Here is a 22,499-nt window from a genome sequence, read left to right as displayed (position 1 = left end):
CCCAGAGAACTCAGACAAAATGTGATGGAACTTAAAAACATCATAAATTTATAGGTTCAAATATTACTGTCTAACAATTTAGCTTCGAAACTGTAAGTTGCTGGTGTTGTTGATGATCTGCTACCCAGTGTCAATCACACTTGCACAGCATGGAAGGACTTCCATGGTAAATACCAAACCCTGGCAAGTATCAGTTGAAAATAGGTGGAAGAGTGAGGAAGAAGAAAAAAAATGCAGTAAGAACATCTGAAAAGAGAGACTTCCCATAGTTTTTTTCATGACAGAAGCATTGTCTCTGCAAGCAGAATTTCTTCCAAACGGCCGTTGTTTCTGATACCATGACCAGGATGCTATCTGTGCTAACGCAAAGAAAGCGGGTAGAACTTTTTAATGATGTTTGAGCCTTACCAGTACCAAAAAAAGAGCTGTTATGAAACACTAGAAGTACATGTTGTGAATAAAGATGAGGTGAGCTCTTCAGTGAAGAGAAAAGCCAAGCAAAACAAATATCCTTTATTAATAAAGAATGAAACCTGTCAAGAAGTAAGAGAAAAACCAAAAGGCCTTATCTTTGGAATTACCTGCAATTGCACTTGCAATTTAATTTGAATTAATGGCGTATGAATATGCCTCTAGCATAACAGAGGCTAGCCTCTGGTATAACAGAGCCATTCGCAAGCCTTCCACTAACTCTTTGGAAAGTCATTTGTTCTGCTCTTTAGAAAAAAAGAATGACCAATTTAAGGTTTCAAACTCCAAGCATAAATCTGTAATTCACAGGTGTAATTGAATACATCTTCTACATAATTACAGGTGTCTGAAACGGCTGCACTCTCACAATTGGGTGATTTCTCACTGTCAGAATAGTAACTGTGAGGTTAAAACACAATCCTGTAAGTAGAATTTGAAACTCAGAAGACCTAGTATTATTAATACGTACTTTGCTGGCTTGATTAAAAAAATTTTTTTTGCTATGTTTTGCTGTATTTATTTGTCAGGTATTAACCTGAAGTCAGTATGAACACAGCCTTAGACAGACAGATACTTTCAGTCTCTTTGTAAATTTAATTAACTATGAAAGACTCTCTCTCCACTGACCTTTCTCATGTTTATTTGTACAGGAAGTACAAAATTTCTGTAAAATGTTAGACAGTATAATTGATTCACGCTTTCAGGAATTTCACATTGTACAATGATTACATAAAAAAGAGCACAAAGAGAATAAGAACTACCCCCAAAAGAAGAATAAGAACTGCCAAAGTGGTCGATTCTTTTCTTCTACAGCCTGGAAACTGTCTCCAGATACGTATTTCTGGTGAAAGCATCTCATTTTTGACGGACAACTAAACTATTTGACTTTGACAAACAATTTGTAATAGCAGTGAAGGTGTTGCTTCTTGCAATATGCCTTGAAATAGCAACCACAGAAACCTGGGGTGCAAGCTATAGTGGGCATAGAAGCTATGTCTACACTCTGCCAGTATAAAACAGAGGTGACAAAAACTATGTCCAAAAGCAGGTATCTTGATATGGGCACTCAGAACTTCCTGGACTGTAAGTTTATGTTCTATATTTCTTCATTATATAAATGTATATATGTTGTTATGGATAGCACCAAATCTCCCTGCTGCTGTGTTCAGCATGGTGTTTCAGCAGCAGAACTCAGTACCAGGTGTGCTGAAGATTGCAGAAATGCCAGGATTCTTTGTTCTTTTGGTATCATCTTCCTTGTGCCAGCCTCCAGCATTTTGTCTGCTAGGTATAACACTAAGTATTGTATGGAGGTAAAAATACATTTGCAATATGAAAAAACAGTGAAAGAGAGAAGATAATATCTGCTCCTCTAGGTCTTTATAGAGCACAGAACTCCCTTCTAAAAAAATTCCAATTTCTCACCCATGACATGATACGTGCTATAAATGACTTCTTGACATTTACCTGAATAGTTATTTTTACTGGCTTGCATTACTTGAAATAGATCTCTCTTTCTCTGGGTTAAGTGAACACACAAAGATTTGCTCCAAAGTAACTCAAGCAACAAATTAGAACTATGTTACCTAGTTATTTTGTTTTCAGATGGGGATTGCTGAGCTATCAAGAATTAGGCAATCTAGAGGGCTGAGTTGTTTGGTTTTTTTTAGTTGACCATATGTCATGTCAACTTTCTTACACCACTAGAAATGCACAATTATCACCTGCTCTGAATATCCTCTCACCACCTGCCTCTGCTTTAGATTGGTTTCTCCATCGAGGCCTGCTGTTTCAATGTAACAGATCCCATCCAGGTCACTAGAATATAACAGCACCATGTCAGCAGGAATGATTTCATTACGTGAAAGCCGGATGAAGTCCCCAACATTGACATTTTTCCAGCATTCATCTATGTATTTCTTCTCCTTCCTGAAATACATATAAAACCATTAATTTTTTACAAATGCATAAACCGAAAGCTCAGAGAAACATACTGTAACTAGAAAATGACTCTAATAGTTAATTTATGCTTCCAAGTCATTAAAAAAACTCTGACGAGATAGTCTATTAGCTCAAGGTGAATATAATTAGAAAGAATCAGCTCTGGGGTCCAAGCTCTGTTTTTCTGGGAATTACATGCCAGGCACCCTCCCAGAATTATTTTAGGTCTATTTAAAATTCAGCCCACTTGCTTCCTGTATTTTCATTATTCCCAGAAAGCAAGCAGTGTTTTCAGGATTTCTCTTTGGGTCACCACTTTTTCCTGCAATTATGCAACCAAGAATAGCAAATCTTTTTCCCTTCTGATAGGGCCTTTCAGAAATGTCTGTCTCCCAAGATGATGAACACCTACCAGTAAGCAAAGAATATTCAGCAACCACTTCACTGATGCCCTGAATATAAATAATTGTATTTACAGGCTTTTCAAATATCTTTGCCATTAATTTTGAACATAAGGCATCGAGACTCTATAATACTCAAGGAAGTCAATAAAAGCTCAGGCCCGTCAGCATTGAGTTGAAAGTCTTTATTAATAAGAAATATCCAGGCATGACGTACATAAGTCTGAACTGTTTTCAACTTTCCTTTTATAGCTGCTGTTCTGTCCTCAACCGAGATGAAGAATCTTCCTTTTATGTCATGACAGCAGTTTATTGCAAACACAGTCAGGTTTAGCGTGGTGAATAGGATGCAAAGTAATAAGCAACAAGGAGTGCTTGATGAGCTAGCCGGAGGCACACAGTAGTAGGCTACTGCAATATGGGTGATGAAACACACCTACAGTTGCTGTTACAAACACTGCACAGGTCTGGATGCAGTACGTTTTTGTACAAACTATTACTGCCCTCTGACTGCCTGGCCTTTCTGCCTTGCACAGACTAACCCTAGAGCTATGTTTAAAGAGAGGAGCATGTACTCTCCACAGTCTTCGTTTCTCAGTCATCCAGATTGGGGTATAGTCTGGGCTGCGCTAGGGGTGTCTTCCACGTTGTGCTTCCTTCCCTGGATCTCATTCTAAGCCGGCCGAGAAGCACACTCGCACCAGGGAGTTGGGAAGTGCACCTAGCTTCTACAGTGCAGACATAAGCTAACAAGCTTCACAACATGGCCATTATGTGTGGACTGGCACTTACCTACTACTTTAATCAAAGTGCTAGCTATGTAAAATGCTTCTGATAAATAGTGAAATAGAAACAGACACTTCTAATGACAAAGAAAATATCAGAAAAATATTCCATGTATCAAGCTTTGCACCCATACCTTTCAGACCTGCATTATCTGACAGCACCCTTTTGAAAATGCTTGTCTACAAAGAGAAGGCACAAAGCCCACTCAATTAATCAGTGTACTGATGACAATTTCTCCAGCGAAGATAAGGTGGAGGTGGTTATATCGCTTTCAAAGTGCAAACAAAGCAAAAACAGGAAGCAACAAAAGCTGACATAAAATTAAAGCGATATAAGGCACATCTGTTTTCTCCTTAAGATGCTCATCAGTGGTTTTCTACACATATGGAAAACTGGCACAATGGAAAGCATGTAAAACTTAAAGCTATGGCCATGTCTATCACAAGATGGATGGATTCAAAAAACACTGCAGGAATTAACTTTTCATACCAGTACATCTCCTTGAAATAAATAAATAAATAAATAAATAGAGTTGAAGGAAAAATTTCTGAAGTAAATTAACAAAAAACACTGTAATAATAGAGGTAAACAGGAAAAGGTAAGGAAGATTTGCTGAAACAGGATACGACTCTCAGTTACTGACAGTATGACTTAAGCTTTGATACCTGCAGAGGTGCTGACAAAGTAAATCTATTCAGGAGACTGAGCGAGCTTAAAACTAGTGATCTTTTTTTTTTGTTTAGAACTACCCCTCAGGTATTGAAAACTACGACTTTTTGTGTAGGCCAATTTACCCCGCTAGGAAGGCCAAGTGAGTCCAATGAGGGTACAACACCAGCCGGAGCAGAATGCCCTGGTCACTCCAAAACAGCATCCTTTTACCTCACCCTCCGAACAGGATGGAAAGGATTTGAGAACCCAGGAGGGCGGTGGGAGAAAATTACTTCCACGGCCAGCTTGTATCTACAAGAATTAGAGAAAGGATGGAAATGGAAAGGTAAGCAAGACAAAATAAGCTCATAAACAAAGCAAGCAATAGCATCACTAATGTAGTAAGATAAAAATATCAGGGGAAAAGTTGTAAATTTCTGCCACTGACTTCTACAGGATTTTTTCAAAGTGAATTGGAATTTGCAAAACCACAGAAATATTTGGAAATTAAAGATTTTATGACAAAGCAACCCTTTGATTTATCCTTGAAATAATTATTTACTAGAGATTAAAAAAAAGGAGAAGAATACTGATACTTTCACATCCTTGTATTTTTTCTAATTACCATGTATTTCACCAAGAACTACAAAAACCTATTTTTTCTGTGCTGCCAGTGTTGAGATTAGCCCTCAGGAGATGGCAAATATTTCTCTTTTAAATCACCACCTATTTAATAAACATGGGATGATGCTTCTTTTTACTTGATGCACTTGGACAAGTCCCACTTTCTTTTTGCCAGGCTGGAGTCTGGGAGAGGAAAGGAAAGCTAAAGGTAAGGAAGACTCTTGTAGAAAGGATTATTCTTTCCAGATCTCAATTCCATAAAGAAAAACTGGATATGAAATTATATCTGGATTTCAAATATATACAATCATTTGCATAAACATGCATTTGTAAAGAACAGTAATTATAACACATCTGCATGCAAGGCTTGGAATGAAACAGAAATATATTTGAGAGAGATGAAAAATATAACAGCCAGCAAAGTTATCCATTCTGCTGCTGATGCAGCAGATGGATCATGCACATATTCTTTATCCAGTTCAGCACAAAGTCAGACAAAAAGTTTAACCATCTTTAGTAGTAGGTCAGTAGGGGAATAAACGGATTTTTCCATCATAATCACCTCACACAGTTCTACTGAAACGACACAAACTATATGATTTTAACAGATGCTCAAAGAGAAATGCCTTATACTATGTGATTCAAGGCTATTTAAATAAGATCCTACCACTTTAAAATGGTAACTTGCTCAAAAGGCACAAAGACTTGATAACTAAGTATTTAGCATCATAGCAACAATTACAAACTAAATTAAAGTGCACATTAGCACATTTTATTGTTTATTGATATGTTTTATTACTCCAAAAGGGAAAGATGAGACAGAAAAAAACCATCCCAACATTTTACGCAACATCATCTTATCACATTTTCAAGACAGAAATAAGCTTTCCTGGAAAAATCAGCTTTAGGCTCTGTGTATTTAAGGCCAAATATAATAATTCTGATCTATCAAATGAATAAATTCCAGAACTCCAAGAAGTAGCAGGTTGAAAATTCTGAAACTATGGATGTCAGACATTTGCTATAAGCAAAAGCAAATGGGGGATGGGGGCAGAAATCAGATTTGTCAAAAAAGCACAGAAACGAGCATCTAGTTGCTCAGATACATTTATCAAGGCACTGAGACTGGCACATTTTGTCATGGATAACAGAGCACAGTGAAACTAGTTTCTATTACGAACACTTAACTTTGTATAAAAGCAAGCCTCGCAAGAGTTCAAGAAGCAAGGATCACTGGTCTTCCTGAAAATGCTTCATGCAAATTATCTTCAGATACAAACAGGAGGCCTATCAGCTTTCAAGCATGACAACTATTGCTTAGTTATGTTGAGATAGCAAGAAGAGCCATTATATTGGGCACTTGTCCCAGTAGCCACGTAGGTATCAGTATCTAATGCGTAAGTAAAATTATACAGACAGCATGTACAATGTATACAACTTCTCCAGAACAAAAAATGCACAGTAAGAAAATAACTGGAAATTGTATTCAACATTAGCTAGTTCTTCATCATGTTTACAATTGATACGACTATCCTTGATTAAATGCATGCACTGGAAAAGTGATTACAATTTCTAAGGGATTCTTGTTAAACAAGTTAAGAAATTCTGAACCCTAATGTAAGATTTAATTCTCCTGAACCATGCCTCCAAGCTTATTTTTAAAACCAGATTATACTATATAAAATAATTAATGATAAAGAAGGAGATAAAAAAGTTACAAAAACTAAATACTTATAGGCACAAGAAGAAATTTTTACGGATGACTAATATGGCCACATTTATTACACATTTTTAGTGATGGGGAAGGAATCAAGCCAGAAAAGAAGATCAGAAATTAATTCTGCTTCATTGACATTGGTATGAGACTGCAAGTAACACAGAGTTTTCAGGAATATGGATATTGAATACTTCAGCTTTCTGGCAAGGAATTCTTTCAGGGTACATGACAATTTATAGAGAAATAATCCAGTTTCTCCCTTAAGCCTTCTCTGCAGACATGAAAAAGAAAGAAAACGTTTATCTTCCCTAATAGCCCAATTACTTACTTATTTCAAGCTCAAATTCTTATGGGTTGAATAGAATATTTCTGGGAAAGCTGCTATATATATTCGTGTTTGCAGAACAAAAAGCTGTTTGTTTTTCCTTTGATGATACAAAATGATAGTCCAGACTTTTTCTATGGTTACGAGCTAGCTCTTGAAATACCGATAGAGTATGGCAAATGCCAGAAAGCTGGACATTCCATCTTCTGAGTAGTATCACAATATATTTAATGGTTATGTAGTACCAGATTGCAAACCTGCTGCATGGGCTGATTAAGGTCGTGTCTGCAGTACAGAGTTTAGGGTTTGGCATAACCAGCTAGCACATTAAGATTTTAGAAAAGTTTATTTTCAGTGTATTGCCTTCACTAGGAAAAGGTGTGTTATTCAGTAAGGTCTGAGCAGTAACATACAGTAGTTGCTGTAGCGCCAAACCATATTTAAAACTCCCTCTTTTCGTTGAAGTATCTAACTGCCAATCAATCCTCTCCTACAAGTGCTATTTGTGATGGCTACTACAACACATGAAAAGTGACATTTTTCAAAATACTTGCTTCCCTGCATGACCACAGAGCATGCAAGAAAGAAAAAGGGTCCACTATACTTCCTTTATCTTTGTATTTTACAGGCTTTGAATAATTCTTAGAATATCCTTTTATCACAGGTATAAAAGAAAAACAATGATGTGGGCAGCACTGACATGCACTAAAAGAAGTTTTTTGCCAGTTAATTTAGAATATGATCAGTTTGCATTCCTGTCTTTTTATTATGCATGCATAACAACTGCCTGTCAGCAAACCTCTCACCACTAGCATGCTCCACTCCTGACCTGACCTACAGTCTGTTATCCTGCAGTCCTGCACCGTGGAACAGAGGCTAACATTTGTACCAAACTATGTGATGCACTCAAATAGGAAATGATCTAATTCTGGTTGGGGAAATGTTACTACATTATGAGTACATCCCGATACCATTAATAAGCTTTATCAATATAGTGGTAAATTAGCAACTCTTGAATTTCCCTGCTGCTTACAGTGATTTTAGAGGAATTAAAAATACACCTTTCAAAACAAATGCTATGTACAACAATTACCTTGTTTAATACAGTACAAACTCATGCGTAAGCACTCTTGCCTCCACCGAAGAATACATTTTTTTAGCAAATTTTACACTAATTTGATATCCATTTAGCAAAACTGGTGATCAAGACTCAACCAGACTAGTCCCTGAGCAACCTAATCTAATTAGACCTGCTTTGAGCAGGGGGTTGGACTAGATGACTTCCAGAGATGCCTTCCAACTTAAATTATTTTATGATTCTATGAGTATCCAGAAAGTAAACCAAAAGATTTATCAACAACTTTTTTACATATACTCATAATCAAATAATAACAATAAACCTGAAAGACTGTTGTCTCTTACCTGCTATACACTTTGGTTAGTAAATTGTTTATCTGTTTATCCATTTTATACTTCGAGTAATCTTCCAGACCGTCTTTCACTGCAATAATTGTCAGAACCGCTATTAGAGGTAGCATTGTAATTTCTTTTTGGAAGGCTTCCACCAGAGGAACCCAATTTAGGACAACTAGAAATAGGAAATACAAATTGGCAACTCTGAAACAAAGAGAAAACATAGGAGTTAGCTGTGCTAGCAGACAGTCATCCTTATTCCCCCACTTCATGCTATATAGACACTTAAGTTAGCAGTATTTTATCTTTTCTTCCCCCCAGCTGCAATTTAACAACTAAGTATCCAGAACTCTCTTTTCACTCACCAGTCAATAGATTACTTAGCTGCACAGTTGCTTAATATGCATGATCAGAAGATGCAGAAACCAAGAATTTTGCTGTATTTTCAAACCTGTCCTCCAGGCATATGTCTTCTAGTGAAGCTTTGGTGAACTTGCACTCTCTCAAATTTCCAGGTCTTTTAAACTTAATTTTATCATCTCCTGGGGGAGATGACAAGTTTTTAAAAGGGAGCCATCCTACAACCTCCCTGCATAACTTTACAAATCAGCAGTCCTCCAAGCAGAAGGGGGATGGAAAAAATTGGCAACAGAGAAAGACATGAGGGAAGGGGAGAAACACATTCATAGGAAATGAGCTGAAAATCCTACTGCAGATTGTTGTGTGGCGGTGCTCCAAGAGTAAGGAATATTTCAATAACCCAAATAACAGAATGAGTGGAAATTACATAAACTATGGAGAAAAGATTAGCCCAGCACTGATGATACTCAAGAGACTTTGGCCAAATAACACAGACCTTTTCAGAAGTGATAGGCAGGTCAGGAGGAAGAATGATTTTTTAATACCCGTCTATATAGTAAAACACACATTTAAATAAAAGGATTCCATTTCAGAAGAACTACCACAATCAAAAGGAGTTCATTACCTGTGAAATTGTTCAAATAAATTCCGTGGTAAAAAATTCAATAAAGTATACTTAGTAGTCCGTATTTTGTTGTTCATGTACAGTTTTGATACTTTTTCATACTCTTCCTTAAAATGTCCCAAACAGGGTATCACTATCCGATGTTTGGCAATAGTTTTTGATGACTGATAGCACTCGTTACTTGAATTGCTGCTGCCGCTACCTTCTCCGCCCTCTGTAGATATCAGTCGCTGCCAACGGTATCGGGCCCAGCGGATGGGATCTGCCATTGCGCCTGAAACACTTTATAATCCAAGAAGCGTCCTCTATCTAGAAACATGTTAAAATACAGCAAGTTAAGTAATAATTCTGTAAAGGCTTTTCAACTAAAAAGTCACAGTTACAGTTCTGAATAAGCCTAGGAAAAAAGTCATTTCTATATTTTGATTTTAAAAAAAATGAGACAGTTAATAGATTATGTGAGGTCAGGAATCTCTGCTTCAAGAGTTGAATTTATCTGAATTTCATCCACCCTTTCAGGATCCTAGAGTTTGTTTACTCTGTTTAAAATGCACAATATTTTTGTAACAGCACCTCATGTAAGCAGCGCGCCCACCGGTTTCTCATGCTGAAAAAGCAGACAAGCTGCTAATTCTGCAGAGAACAGCATGTTGAAAGGAATCCTTATCTCAGACACTGTAGTCCTTGCCAGGTTAAACCACGACAACAACCTTTATTAAACTCGGGAGTCAACAATATAGCAACAGGCATCTGAGTACAGCCGTAGACCTGAAGAGAGGAATTGCCAGTGAAAGGCACTAAGTGGCTATCATGAACAAAAAATCTCTTCCTATTGAATTAGAAACAGGTTTGAGAATTTTTATCAGCTGATAGAGGATGAAAAAACTTCATGCCAATGCTTCTCCTTTATTCACCTTAGCTAAGCTCTAGCAATCTACCCAGGAATTGGTTTTCCTAAAGAAAGCCGAAGTTCATAAGTATAAGTGATACTCACTTTATCAAACCACCCGATGCAGTCAGAAAAGGACTTTTACACACACAAACCATGCTTTAATAGAAGTTCAAAACTTCTGTTTTTTACAATGAGTTTTTTTACAATTTACAATGAGTTTTTACAGTTAATAGTTGCTATATTTCTTGTACTACTTCTTCCATAGAACGGTTCATCTTATATTTGTTTAAAACTATAACTTGCATGAGGTCCAAATCATCAGTACAGCTACTTCTCACTGCAGATTACTTTCCTTCCATCTGGTATCTTACATTATAGCAAAATTTTTGACTAAATCCTCTTCCTAAATTCCCACACAAAAGCTGCCTCTAAAACTTGCTGGGTCTTTCTAAATTAAATCTCTTTACTACAGACTACCCTATGCAGTCATCAAACTAATTCTGATTTTGGCTTCAACTCAGACTTCTATTCATGTGGTATCTCTTTTTCTGCTATTGACAAATGCCACTCTGTGCTGCTCAGATTCCTCCAAAATTTTGCTGTAAAAAGTAATTTTCCAAACTATCAATTTGACACCATCAAATCTTCTCTTACATATCTTCCTTGATTTTTCCTTTCTTCTATTACAATTGCAGAAATCCTGAAACATGGGCACAGTGTCCTCAGCCGGTCCTCTAGCAATGAGGTAGTATTAATATCTACATCAACTCGTTCTGTTATTAAAAAGAGGAAGATTCTGCAAACTTCCTAAAAGCCTGGTCCACTGCGTTACTACCCTTTGGCTAGAAAGCTTTCCCCTAATGTCTAACTGGTCTCTTCCTCTCATCAAATTAAGATGGTACATTTTTGTCCCATCATCATTAGATGTGGATAATTATTGACTGTTACAATCTTAACGTCTTGGAAGACTGTTACCACATACATGAAACTCACATCTCCCTTTAGAAACCCTGATCTGCACGTGAAGGGAGAAGAGGAACAACGAGAGAAAAACAAACCTCTATATAGCATCCCCTCCCAGCATTCCCCGGCAGTTCCCACATGAACTACTGTTCTTCCAAGGCCCTTCTATAGTGCTCCCCCAGGCAATGTAAAGGACCAGCCTGAGAAAAAGAGACTTTCCTTTTTTCTCAGTGTTAAACCTCGTGGTCCCAGTAACTATCAGACTACCAAAGGCAAGCAACTGCTGCACAGGAAGACAACTATGTCTGGGACTTCTCAGAGAAATGAGAAGGAGATTGTGAAGATTTTCCAAAAAATATGGCATCTTCTCATTTTCACAGAATGTGGCATCTTCATGTCCTTACTCCCTCTAATCCCCAGAGGGACTGCCCTCTGCATAGAAGCTACTAACCCATTTTAGTCAGAGTTACTCTTTCCTCCGGAGATGGAAACTCCAACATCTAGAAGCAGCTACTTCACAGCAATGAACTACTTTTAAGGTATGGCTACCATATAGTCAGACATGTGAATATTGATCTGTACACACGTGAAAGAGATGCTTCAATTCATGTGCACCGAGTCTGAGAACAAGTCTAAAGCTTGGAAGGAAGCCAGGTGTTCAAAAATATTTAGGGACTGCAGAACCGGCTGCTAGTGGAGTCCATACTTTGCAGTACAGAGCTCTTCAATACACATTGGGCTCTTAAAAACCAAATGAACACCAACCCACCTACATGAGTCAGGACTGAAACAAAGTATTGAAAATTAGAGTTTAAAAAGCTGACTGGCTGAAAAAAAAATAGTACTTTCTCCTTTTGCAATCACAAATTCTGGCAGTTCAGTTCTTTAAAAAAAACTTCTAGGTTTTGGATGGCGCCCTTAAGGCTTGGCCATTTTGAGGAAACAACACTCCTCTTCAACTGTCTCTGCTGTGACGAATCAGTAATTTCACAAACAGGTCTTATGCAATGAGGGGCCTTTTTAAAGAAAAGTTTGCTTTAATTTGCTGGATTATCAGGGAGAGTTTTAACATGACTTATTCTTTGTCCTGTTAAGTTTATCAGCCTCTTTCAAGCTTCCATCTTTAGCATGAATCATACAGGGTGTGTCAATTAACCATACTTTTGCTGGAAATGATAATTCTTTGCCCAAGAGCAGTAATCTGACATATCTCTACATGCTGTTACAATGTACAATATCTTTGCAGAAAACTTAAGGAAGCAAATACCACAAAATTTTTCAAGATGCCATATGAACCAGGTATTTGAGAGCAGGTTAGATTTGCAGAGAAAATCATTTTTGTTTTCTAAGACCAAACAAACATCTGATATTGGTGACTTCTGTGATCAAAAGCAGCAGCAAAAGTAAAGAAACTCTTTCTCAAAGTAAACTCCAGGGCTAATGGGAATGCAAAGGGTTTAAATGGCAGATTCTGTTCACTCAGTGAAAATTATATAGACAAAATAACATATACAGCTAAACCACCTTTAAAAGCTTAAGAATTACATTATCATCAACATGCAAACAAAGATGGGAAGACAGAGTAAAGAATTGGCAAAAACAAAAGAGAAAACCTGACAAATTTCAAAACCTCCTAAAATTCTAACTCTTTCTTGTTTTCATAATTTATTACCTTTTGTAGCATTTGATACCTGGTGACCACTGTTAAAAAAAAGGGGGAGGGGAGTACTGGACATTTTAACGTGACAGCATGTTAAGACAGAATTCCTCACCATTGGATCTACAGCCGAAGGCTTAAACTGCATCCGCAGTGTTGCTGAAGAGCAGTCACCCCTCACTGCACACGCATCCCTGACTCCTGACACAGCTCCAAAACCTCTGCCCCACCCTTCCTCATCCTCCTTCAGAGAAGCAGAGCTTAAAAAGGAACAGGAAACCTCAGAGTCAGTTGTGTGCACTGCATACTTCTGCCAGTATCCTCAGCATTTTATTGTAACAACGTTTAAGAAAACTCTGAAGAAGATTGTATGGACAAGAAATAACTAACACAAAACCACCACCACTGTACCACATTGGAAACACTGTATGAGAGGAAACAAGTAAACTCCTATGGTCAAAAAGGTGAATCAGATAATTAACCAGCATCTTGGGAAATAAAGTATCTGGATTTCATACTCTGCCACAATGCCCTCTGACTCCCCTGGGATTTGACTGAGCTACTATTTGCAATTTTTTTTTTAAAGTCATTTGCATTTCCATTTTAAAAAAGGATTTATGAGGTTTCAAATTTCAGAAATCTCTTTTGCATTTTTTTTCTCTTTTGAATGTTTTCCTTCTTCTTACTCATTAAATTGGGATCATAAAGGAATGAGCACTTTTTCTTTGGTTAGCTAGGAGTTCAAAAGGAGATTCATCAACTTCATGTTAGATATTGTAAAGGATGAAGTTGACAAAGTTCAAATAAGTGCTGTTTTAAACAATTTTTCTAAGAAATCCTTTCTCTTAAAACATTATTTGACCTTCTTGTCATGTCATTTTTCATAGTAAATTCTTGAGTCCTCCAGCCTAAGGTGAATTTGAAGCAGTAATACAAAACAGCAGATGTTTCTGTAAACACTGGCAAAAGAACCACAAGATGCGTTACTTTTAAACAGATGTGAGAGATAGAACTTAACTCTGAAGCAGTATTTTTAAAGGTTTATTTTAAAAAATAAGTTTTTATTTAAAAAAGCCAAGAATAATGTTCACGTATTTGAAAATAAGAAGCCTAAATGATCATATTCTAAGTTTGAGGACTGTCACATAAGCTAGACTCTGTTCTCATTTTCACACTGTACACTCTAGTGAACACTACCTGATCTTGCTAAATAGCAACAGCTGACATCCAGAGCTAATCCAGATATGTCTTACATGCAAAAAGCCAAGTTTTTGTAGCAAGCTCACTAATGTCACATGATCATGATGAAATGTGGAAGGGAACTATGTGACACTGGACATATCACTTACTTTCTCTCTACCTCAGTTGCCTCATGTACTCTGACTCTTTCCTCTTCTTATAAAACACTTTGAGATATTCTAATGGAAAACTGGAAGGACTAGACACAGTTAACATGCAATAGCTGGCTGTCAAATCTTTGTAAAAGCAAGGCACAGCAGTGTCATTTTTACCACAGGGCAGATAAGCACCAGACACTATCCTTGTTTGATCATCCTATATCACAATAAAAAAGCCTTTAATAACACTCTGCTGCTGGTAATGCTGTGAAAACCCTTATTTTTAAATGCTGCATAGCCTGAGAGAAGGGCCTTTCATCATAAAGCCCAGTATAATCATTTTCTTGTATGTACATTTCATGTCCAAAAGTTGATTTCTTTTCCCATCACTTGCCTTTCATTGTCTCTTGTAAATTCTGTCAGCTTCCAGTTCTGTGAAGTATCTGCTTGCAAGCCTTTGCTCCTAGCTTTCCTGCAGGGAGATGGAGCTGAGACTGAAAAATCCTTAGTTCCAGTTATATTATTGGGTAGCCTTTGGCAAATCACTTGGCATTCGCTGACCTCTCCCATCCCAAATTCTTTCTAGAGATTGTCTGCGACACAGCTGTGTAGATAATTTAGCCAATGTTTATACTGCTCTGAAACTGCACCTTACTATTATGTTGTAGTTGTTTGTTTGTATGTCATGTGAAGTGCCCTAACATTTATCCCAGCGTCTCTTGACCACTTCCTCCCTTCTGACGACAACCCTCTCTTTTGCTGTGATCTCCAAATAGTTAGTCCTCATTCTTCTTTCAGAAAATTCTTTATTAAATACACTTGGTAAATGACATATTTCACAGGAATGTTCCTCAGACCTCTGGCACATGCATGTGTATGGTGCTTATTTCTACCCTGTTCCTGTTTAGGCAGAGTCTTCGGACATTTAGTGTGGCCAGCAGGAGTAGGGAGGTGATCGTGCCCCTGTACTCGGCACTGGTGAGGCCGCACCTCGAATACTGTGTTCAGTTTTGGGCCCCTCACTACAAGAAGGACATGGAGGTGCTGGAGCGTGTCCAGAGGAGGGCAACGAAGCTGGTGAAGGGCCTGGAGCACAAGTCTTATGAGGAGCGGCTGAGGGAACTGGGGTTGTTTAGCCTGGAGAAGAGGAGGCTGAGGGGAGACCTCATCGCGCTCTACAACTACCTGAAAGGAGGTTGTAGTGAGGTGGGTGTTGGTCTCTTCTCCCAAGTAACTAGCGATAGGACAAGAGGAAATGGCCTCAAGTTGCGCCAAGGGAGGTTCAGATTGAACATTAGGAAAAATTTCTTTACTGAAAGAGTGGTCAGGCCTTGGAACAGGCTGCCCAGGGAAGTGGTGGAGTCACCATCCCTGGAGGTATTTAAAAGACGTGTAGATGAGGCCCTTAGGGACATGGTGTAGTGGGCATGGTGGTGTTGGGTTGACGGTTGGACACGATGATCTTAGAGGTCTTTTCCAACCTGTATGATTCTATAATGTGCAGGATGCCTTCTGTGTCCTCTGGGTCTGTTTCCAGTAGGAAGTAATCAATCGATTCTTGGCAAACATATGTGCAATCAATAAAACTGCATTATCTTACCTGAAAAATGTCTACAGCACCTAAAAGGGAAGCAATTCAGACAACACATCGCTCTAACAACACCAATTTTCTTAGGTCCCTACCTGAATATTTCAGGGTGTTCTGTAGGTCTGAGGTTCTGTGGTAACCAGGGAAGATACAAAATACTAACCCCGATGGAGGTCACACTACGCAAAGCTATGGAACAGTGGTGATCTGATCCACACAAAGTCCCATTTAAACCTCTTAGCAAGTGTTACTGCACAGGCTCACTAGCACTTACGACTGGAATACACTGTCAGAACTATACAGGCTAAATGTTAAAAACGCTTCCTCATCATCTTTGACAACTCAGAAGCTATTAGACAATGGAGAAGCTTAAGGGAGCCATGGCCTAAAGTTTAACTTACACTCTGAAAAACAAGTACTTCTTTTCTCCTAAGGTTTGCTACTTTTTCTGTAAATGCAATTTCACAAGTTTGTAACATGTCTTTGCAAGCCAATATGAAATCTGCAGAGACACCCTAATATGCTAAATAGATCTGGATAAGAGACTTGTGCTGCCGATGTATGGTATGGGACAAGCAGCCAAAAACCTGCAGGAATCAAAACTTCAATTCTAAGAAAAATATGTGGTTATTTGCAACCACATATTCTGAGTTATATGCATAAACAGGATGCTAAGAACTCTTGGATTAAGAGTGGAAGGCAGATGTTACAATGGAAAGTAAAATGCTATGGCAATACTTTGCCATGCACTCCTACCTACAAAGTCTGATTTAGCATGGGCAACATTGAAAACCTGTAAGCCTTGAAATGCCTTATCTTGGAAAGGAAATTTCTTGGTTGTGAGCACTTTAAGCCAGCCATCAGCAGCTCTTCACAACTAAAAAACTATTAGCAGGGTGCATTAAAACCCAGGAAGTGCCAAGGCCCTGACACAAGGTCAATCGCAAGGTAATTTAATAGTAAACCATACATGCAGTAGTGCTGATTAATGTGCTACAGTGTGGGAGCAGTACATAAAAGCAGAAAATCTCCTGGGTAAAGTTATTTAGGATGCCAATCAGATCTTGTATCTACAGATACAACTGAACCATACAATACCAAATTTTAGATTTAAAACTCAGATGAATCCTGTATTTCTGCTACAGGTAACCAGTTTCAAAATAAAACTGTAGACTGCTGGAGAGCTATGGTTTGTGCAAATGTTTCCCATCCTCTTCTCCATTCATCAGAAAAGTTCCGCTTTATGTCCTGTTCTCATGTGCCACATCAGTCTCTCAAAACTGTAAAACAAAATCTTCTGGGTTAAGTCTTACTTTTTTATGACCATCTTTTCTCACAAGTATATCGTTAGCTTATAATCATGCAGCATTTAATTACTGCAGATGCTTTGATATGTATGAAATTCACATTAATTTAACAGTAAGACTAAGGTGTGGGCCATGTTAAAAAATTTATACTACTGTTCATATGATGCAAAGGGATGTGATTTTTTTGTAGTCAGTGGATGTTCCCTAAGTTAGAGTAAACAGTTTTAAAGGAAATGGATCCATATTGGCAGTATTGCTGGTTTTTAACTATTTCTTTAAAGGGCCAAAACTCTGTTGTGTAGACAAGGTCTAGGTTACTCATTGAAATTTGTACTGAAAGTACCTGGTACAGCAAGTAACTGTACTTGAGTTCCCAAAACTTAGGATCTAAGTCATATTCTTAGGTCTCTGACTAGTCATATTCTTCTGGTTTTCTAAGACACCTACATTACCAGCTCTTCAAGAGTTCCAGAAACTCCCAAGGCATCCAGAGGGGCTTTCAGATTTAATGCTCAAGGGTTCTTCAAAGGATCTGGGAAAGGAGGTTATACATATGGTTACAAAAAGAGCACAAATCCAAATCCAAAAAATCCTCCACAGCTCACTTCAAATGAAAATACTAGATTTGATTTTATCTTAAAGACCTTCTGGTTTTAAACAGACTTTTCTGCCAACACTGGAAGCCAGAAATGTGGATGCTACATGTGTGGGCATAACCTGGGCTACTTAATATCTAGATAACTAACAGCAGTTAAGCCACAAAGTACAGATTTCCACGAAGGTCTTCAAATACTGTGCAGACTTACATGGCTCATGTCAAGGCCTGTAGCAGTGCAGCTTCTCTGGTTTTTAGCCAAACAGATTAAAGCTACCTTAAGCATACTGCAATCATACCTACCAAAAGTGTATCTTAAATACGAACAATTTACATACAGCCTTTTGATTTTTAAGAAGCTGAAACAACAGCTACAACAGATGTGAGATACCTGCATATTTCAAAGGGATGGTAACGCTACAGCTGACAGCACCTTAATTGTCAATGCTGTTGTGCTGATCCAGTGTATTTCTGTTGTAGGTTCAGCAACAACTGCTGTGCATAAGCACAGCTCCTACTTTCTATCTTTCTCACATGCAGTCCAGCTGCAAATGACAGTGCTCTTTTAGAACATAAGCTGTGCATCATGTTTTTTCCTTGGCATTTTAAGATTTTCAGTTGGAGATCCCTTCCGAGAGGTAGTTCTGAGTGTCAGACGCAAACTACGCTGGTGTCTAGTTTTCATTTCAGCCTCATTAAATCCTTTGTGGCACTTCTATTTATTCTAGTATTGCTGCTTCTGTCCTTGCCTTTCTTACTCATCTCCACACCCATTTTCTTCTTACTTCTCTTCCAGTACTATTTATTATATTCAGTCTAAAATTAGGCTCAGATCTTGCAGACTTCACTTAATATTTCATGACACTGATTTCAACTATTAGCTGTCCAAGACAGGAATTGTGCATCATCCCTGTACTTGGAACACATAAATGTATTTTCATTTCATTAATGTGACAGCAGAAATTATGCCAGTATTTATAACCATTTTAAACACCATATCAGTATATATTGATGGTTTCTCACCTTATATGGACAAGACAGGGCTTTTAAAAGTCATTACAGAAACCACAATTAGGTGTGATACAAGCGGTCATCAGCCACAACACTGTTCAACAGAATTCACGACAGCAGTGAACATAATTTTCCAATACTGTAGTGAATTTTTGACAAAACTGACTCTTCTCTAACCTCAGGAATACAATCAGATATTCGCCATGGAGCAATAAAACCTGTCTACTGCTTGGGGATATTTTGACAGGAATAACCTGTGAATCCACTTTAACCACTAGAGAGTTTCTGCAACACTACAAAACATGCCTCTTGAGAGGGTATTTCAGGCCTGAAAGAGAGAAGTGTCCTACAGCAATTCAAGGTTCAACTACAAATGTGTATCTTTAAACGTTTTATTACTAAAAATGAAGCCTAAAGATATAGGAGCCTAGAAAAAAATGCAGGGGTTTAAGAATGCTCAAATTCTGACCCTAGTAATCTCAAAACTATTTAAGACACTGAAGAAGCAGTGCTGTGAATAGCTGAACTGATTTAAAAGCTAATGCTGACAGGAGTTGTTCTTGCTTCTCCTACCTCCTGCTCCTGGCTTTGTCCCCTCCTTGATAATTGATGTGACACTTACTGAACCTGGTTCAACTCACTGATCTGCAAGACCTTTTACTAACTGAAAGACAATAATGTTATTGGATTTCCCGATCCAGCTTACAGCTGTGTAAGTACTCATTTTGGCAGAAGGGGGTGGGACAGGAATGTCAAATTAGACTGAGTGTCTTTGAGTACTTATGCAGGGCACTCAGTCCTGATTTTGGTCTAGTTTTCATTAGAAATATGTATTAGCAGTGGCTATTGCCTTTGAAAGCCAGATCATCCACAATAGTGGCAATTAACAAAAGAATGTGATCCTTGTCTGTCAGTCTTAGCTTTTGCTCCTGTAAACAGTAACTGCCCACAGACTACCTGTAAAGATTCAGTTTAAAATGACAGCTTCGGATCAGCTTTTGGGGCACGCAAAGGAGTTAAGGGAATTAAATTCCACTCTGATCTTGGGGAAACCATTTAGCACCTCTCTGCTGCAATAGGGATAATGACACTTCTGTGATCTCATGGTGATGATATGAAGATAAATTTGTAGATGTGGTGCTTAGGGACATGGTTTAGTGGTGGACTTGGCAGTGCTAGGTTAACGGTTGGACTTGATGATCTTAAAGGTCTTTTCCAACCTAAACGATTCTATGATTCCATGTTTTTAAATAAGAGGTTTGTCAATACTATGGTCATTGACGAGACATGAATACCCTATTAAGTATTATTTTAGTACAAAAATAATAGTAATTTTTATATTAAAAGTACATTTTTCTTTAGTAGCTGTTCTTCTGACAGAACAACAATTTCCTTTTAGGAACTTTGATTTTTCTTCCCCACCCTTGTGAACATTTTTTCATCACTAAGCCCAGTAATTGTTATTGTGGCCTAATCCTGTAACTGACCGTGTGCACTATGCATCCCTCTGTACTTCCCTGAAGCTTCAGGGATTTCCCTGTGAGTTATATGGACCTAAGTCTACCTCCTTGCCATAAATCTGTAAAGTACGTAAAGGCTTACACTCTTCCCCTCAATCACCGTCATGAACTATTACAACAAAGGCTTTTGTTTCTGGAGTCAAGGTCTCAATTACCTTTTCCTTCTGGTCTGCTTCCAGAGCAGCTCAGTCGATGAGATTAACGTACGCCTGGCGGCCCAGGGGACATTTAAGAACATGACAGCACAAACAGCCCTTTTCCACTGCCCACGGCGCCCGCGGTACCACTGAGCTTCAGCCGCCGACGCGGCCAGAAGCCGCCGCCGGGTTTCGCGGGGGGCGGTTCGGCCTCCGCAGCACTTGCCCGGACCAGACCCCTCACGCCTTCAAAACGTCACCCGCGGCTCGGAAGGCGGGACCTCCCTCCACATCCGAGTCCGACTGGGAGATGAAAACGGACGGGCCGGTTGCGACGACCTTGCCTCTTCGCGCCGAGAACCGACCGCTTCACGCTCCCTTCAGGCTGAGGGGCGGCACCTACCCGGGAAAACTTCCCAGGCCGCCGGCAGGCCCGAGGCACCTCGCGGAGGGCCTGCAGGGCGGCGCCCCCCTGCAGGGCGGCAGCCTCGCCTCGCCTCGCCTCCGTCCCGGCGGCGGCGGACACCTGGCTGCCGGCGGCTGCCCGCGGAGCCGAGGCCGGCTGCGAGGCCCGAAGGCCGGTGGCCGCGACCCTGGCGCCAGGCCGGCAGCCGCAGACAGCCCCATTTTCCTGCCGGCGCATCTGTCCCCGTGGCCGTACGGCGACGCGGGCGGCCCCGCCACAGCCTCCTCCCGAACTAGCGCGGGTTCCTCCCACGACGGCTGCTTCCACGTTTCCCTCCCGTCAGGTCTCGGCCCAGGAGCCCGGCACCGGTGTCCTCCCGCCCCACCAGCCGCGCACCCGGCCCCGCAGGCAGGCTGCCTGCCTGACCCCCCGCCCGGCTTACCTGTGGCACTGCGCACATCCCGGCATCATGGCCGCGACGCGCTCGCCGCTCTCGCTCCGTCTCCGCGGCCGCCCCGCCCCGCCGGTGCTGCCCGGCCCCCCGCGGCTGCGCCGCGCCCTTCTGCCGCGCCGGCCCGGCACCGCCGCCTTCACCCGGCGCCCTTCGCCGCCCTCCACTCCTCACTCTGCCTTTACCGGCCTTTTGCCGGCCTTTTCTTCTCGCCTCTTGCCCGCTCTGGTGTTTCTCCCCCGGGGAGTGACTGAGGCAGGAGCCGCCGGGCCGGGCTGCGGCGGGGCCGCTTTTGGAAGGGTCCCCCCGGGTGAGGAAGCTTTGCTCGTTGCCGAAGGGGCCAGGCCTTTGGTTGCCGCTTCGGGAGGCGAGGTTAGGTACTGCCAACCAAGCCCTTTCCCCCAGCCAGGAGCAAACCCAGCCCCAAGCCAGCAAGGCGGACTGCGGGCAGGCAAAGGGCCATCGTGCCCAGGCGTCAGCGGTTGTGTGCCCGTTTTTCTCCTGCCATGCTCAGGAGCTGAGTTTTCAAAGTGAAAAACGAACAGAGCTGCTTTTACAATCTCCGTCAACTGCAGCGCTTGCCCATCCAAAGATTAGTTATTGTTTAAAGGCTTTTTTTCCTTGAGGCCTCAGCAGATGGAGACGGTGGCAGGAATGTGGCTGTGACAGAACCTGACGCCCTTGACAGCTTGTCAGGGAAATTGATGTTCTTGATCTTTTGCCAGGACAATCTGGCACTGAAGGCAGCGTGGCCTGTCTAAACATCAAATTTTCTAGCCACTGGGCTAATCAAGGTTAGCAAACACTCTGTCTTGTTTTCTAGGAAGTAAGCCTCTGGCTATTGAGAAACTGCCCAAATTGTCTTAAACAAATCACTGCCATCGGGAACCTCAGTGAGTTGTTTCATCAATAGCCCTTTTGAAGCCCCACGTTGTCCTTTTTGCTCTTACTGCCTTCCAGAGCACTCTTGAAGGCTGCCCCTTACAATGAAATCACACGGCCTTTTACACGAAAGTGAGAGGATTCCTACTCCAAAACTATCTTCTGAAAAAGGAAGAAAAAAAAACCCAGAAAAAGTTATTTGCAGAACCCTTGGTCCCTACTGAAATGGGCTGGAGTTACCAGTACTTGTCCAGTATCAACAATGCATTCCTAACAGAGAGCCAGGAGGGCTGTGCTGAGCAATGGCAGTTGGTTGCTCTCTCCTTCCCATGTGCATGGCATTGTTTTCCTCTGTTGTCCTGCATTTTAGCATGCTCCGTACCCCTGACCACACACTGAAAACACTTTGATTATGTTTCAGTGAACGGCAGCTGATGGT

The 22,499-nt window shown here is 40.3% G+C and overlaps 1 protein-coding gene across 1 annotated transcript in view; it reads right to left on the bottom strand.

The window, feature by feature from the left end:
• ATP10D (ATPase phospholipid transporting 10D (putative)) overlaps positions 1-21,204 on the bottom strand; it is a 51,685-nt gene extending 30,481 nt beyond the window's left edge. The window contains 5 exon segments of the mRNA XM_075149015.1: positions 2,196-2,400; positions 8,339-8,533; positions 9,315-9,623; positions 17,506-17,590; positions 21,170-21,204. Of these exon segments, the coding sequence (XP_075005116.1) occupies positions 2,196-2,400; positions 8,339-8,533; positions 9,315-9,583 (669 nt within the window). The 5' untranslated portion in view covers positions 9,584-9,623; positions 17,506-17,590; positions 21,170-21,204.
• Positions 21,205-22,499: the final 1,295 nt, after the last annotated feature.

The sequence above is a fragment of the Calonectris borealis genome, chromosome 4 (assembly GCF_964195595.1).
Source record: "Calonectris borealis chromosome 4, bCalBor7.hap1.2, whole genome shotgun sequence".
NCBI classification, from domain to species: Eukaryota; Metazoa; Chordata; class Aves; order Procellariiformes; family Procellariidae; genus Calonectris; species Calonectris borealis.
Note: the sequence above shows the minus strand (reverse complement) of the source record. Positions and strands in the feature narration are given on the sequence as shown.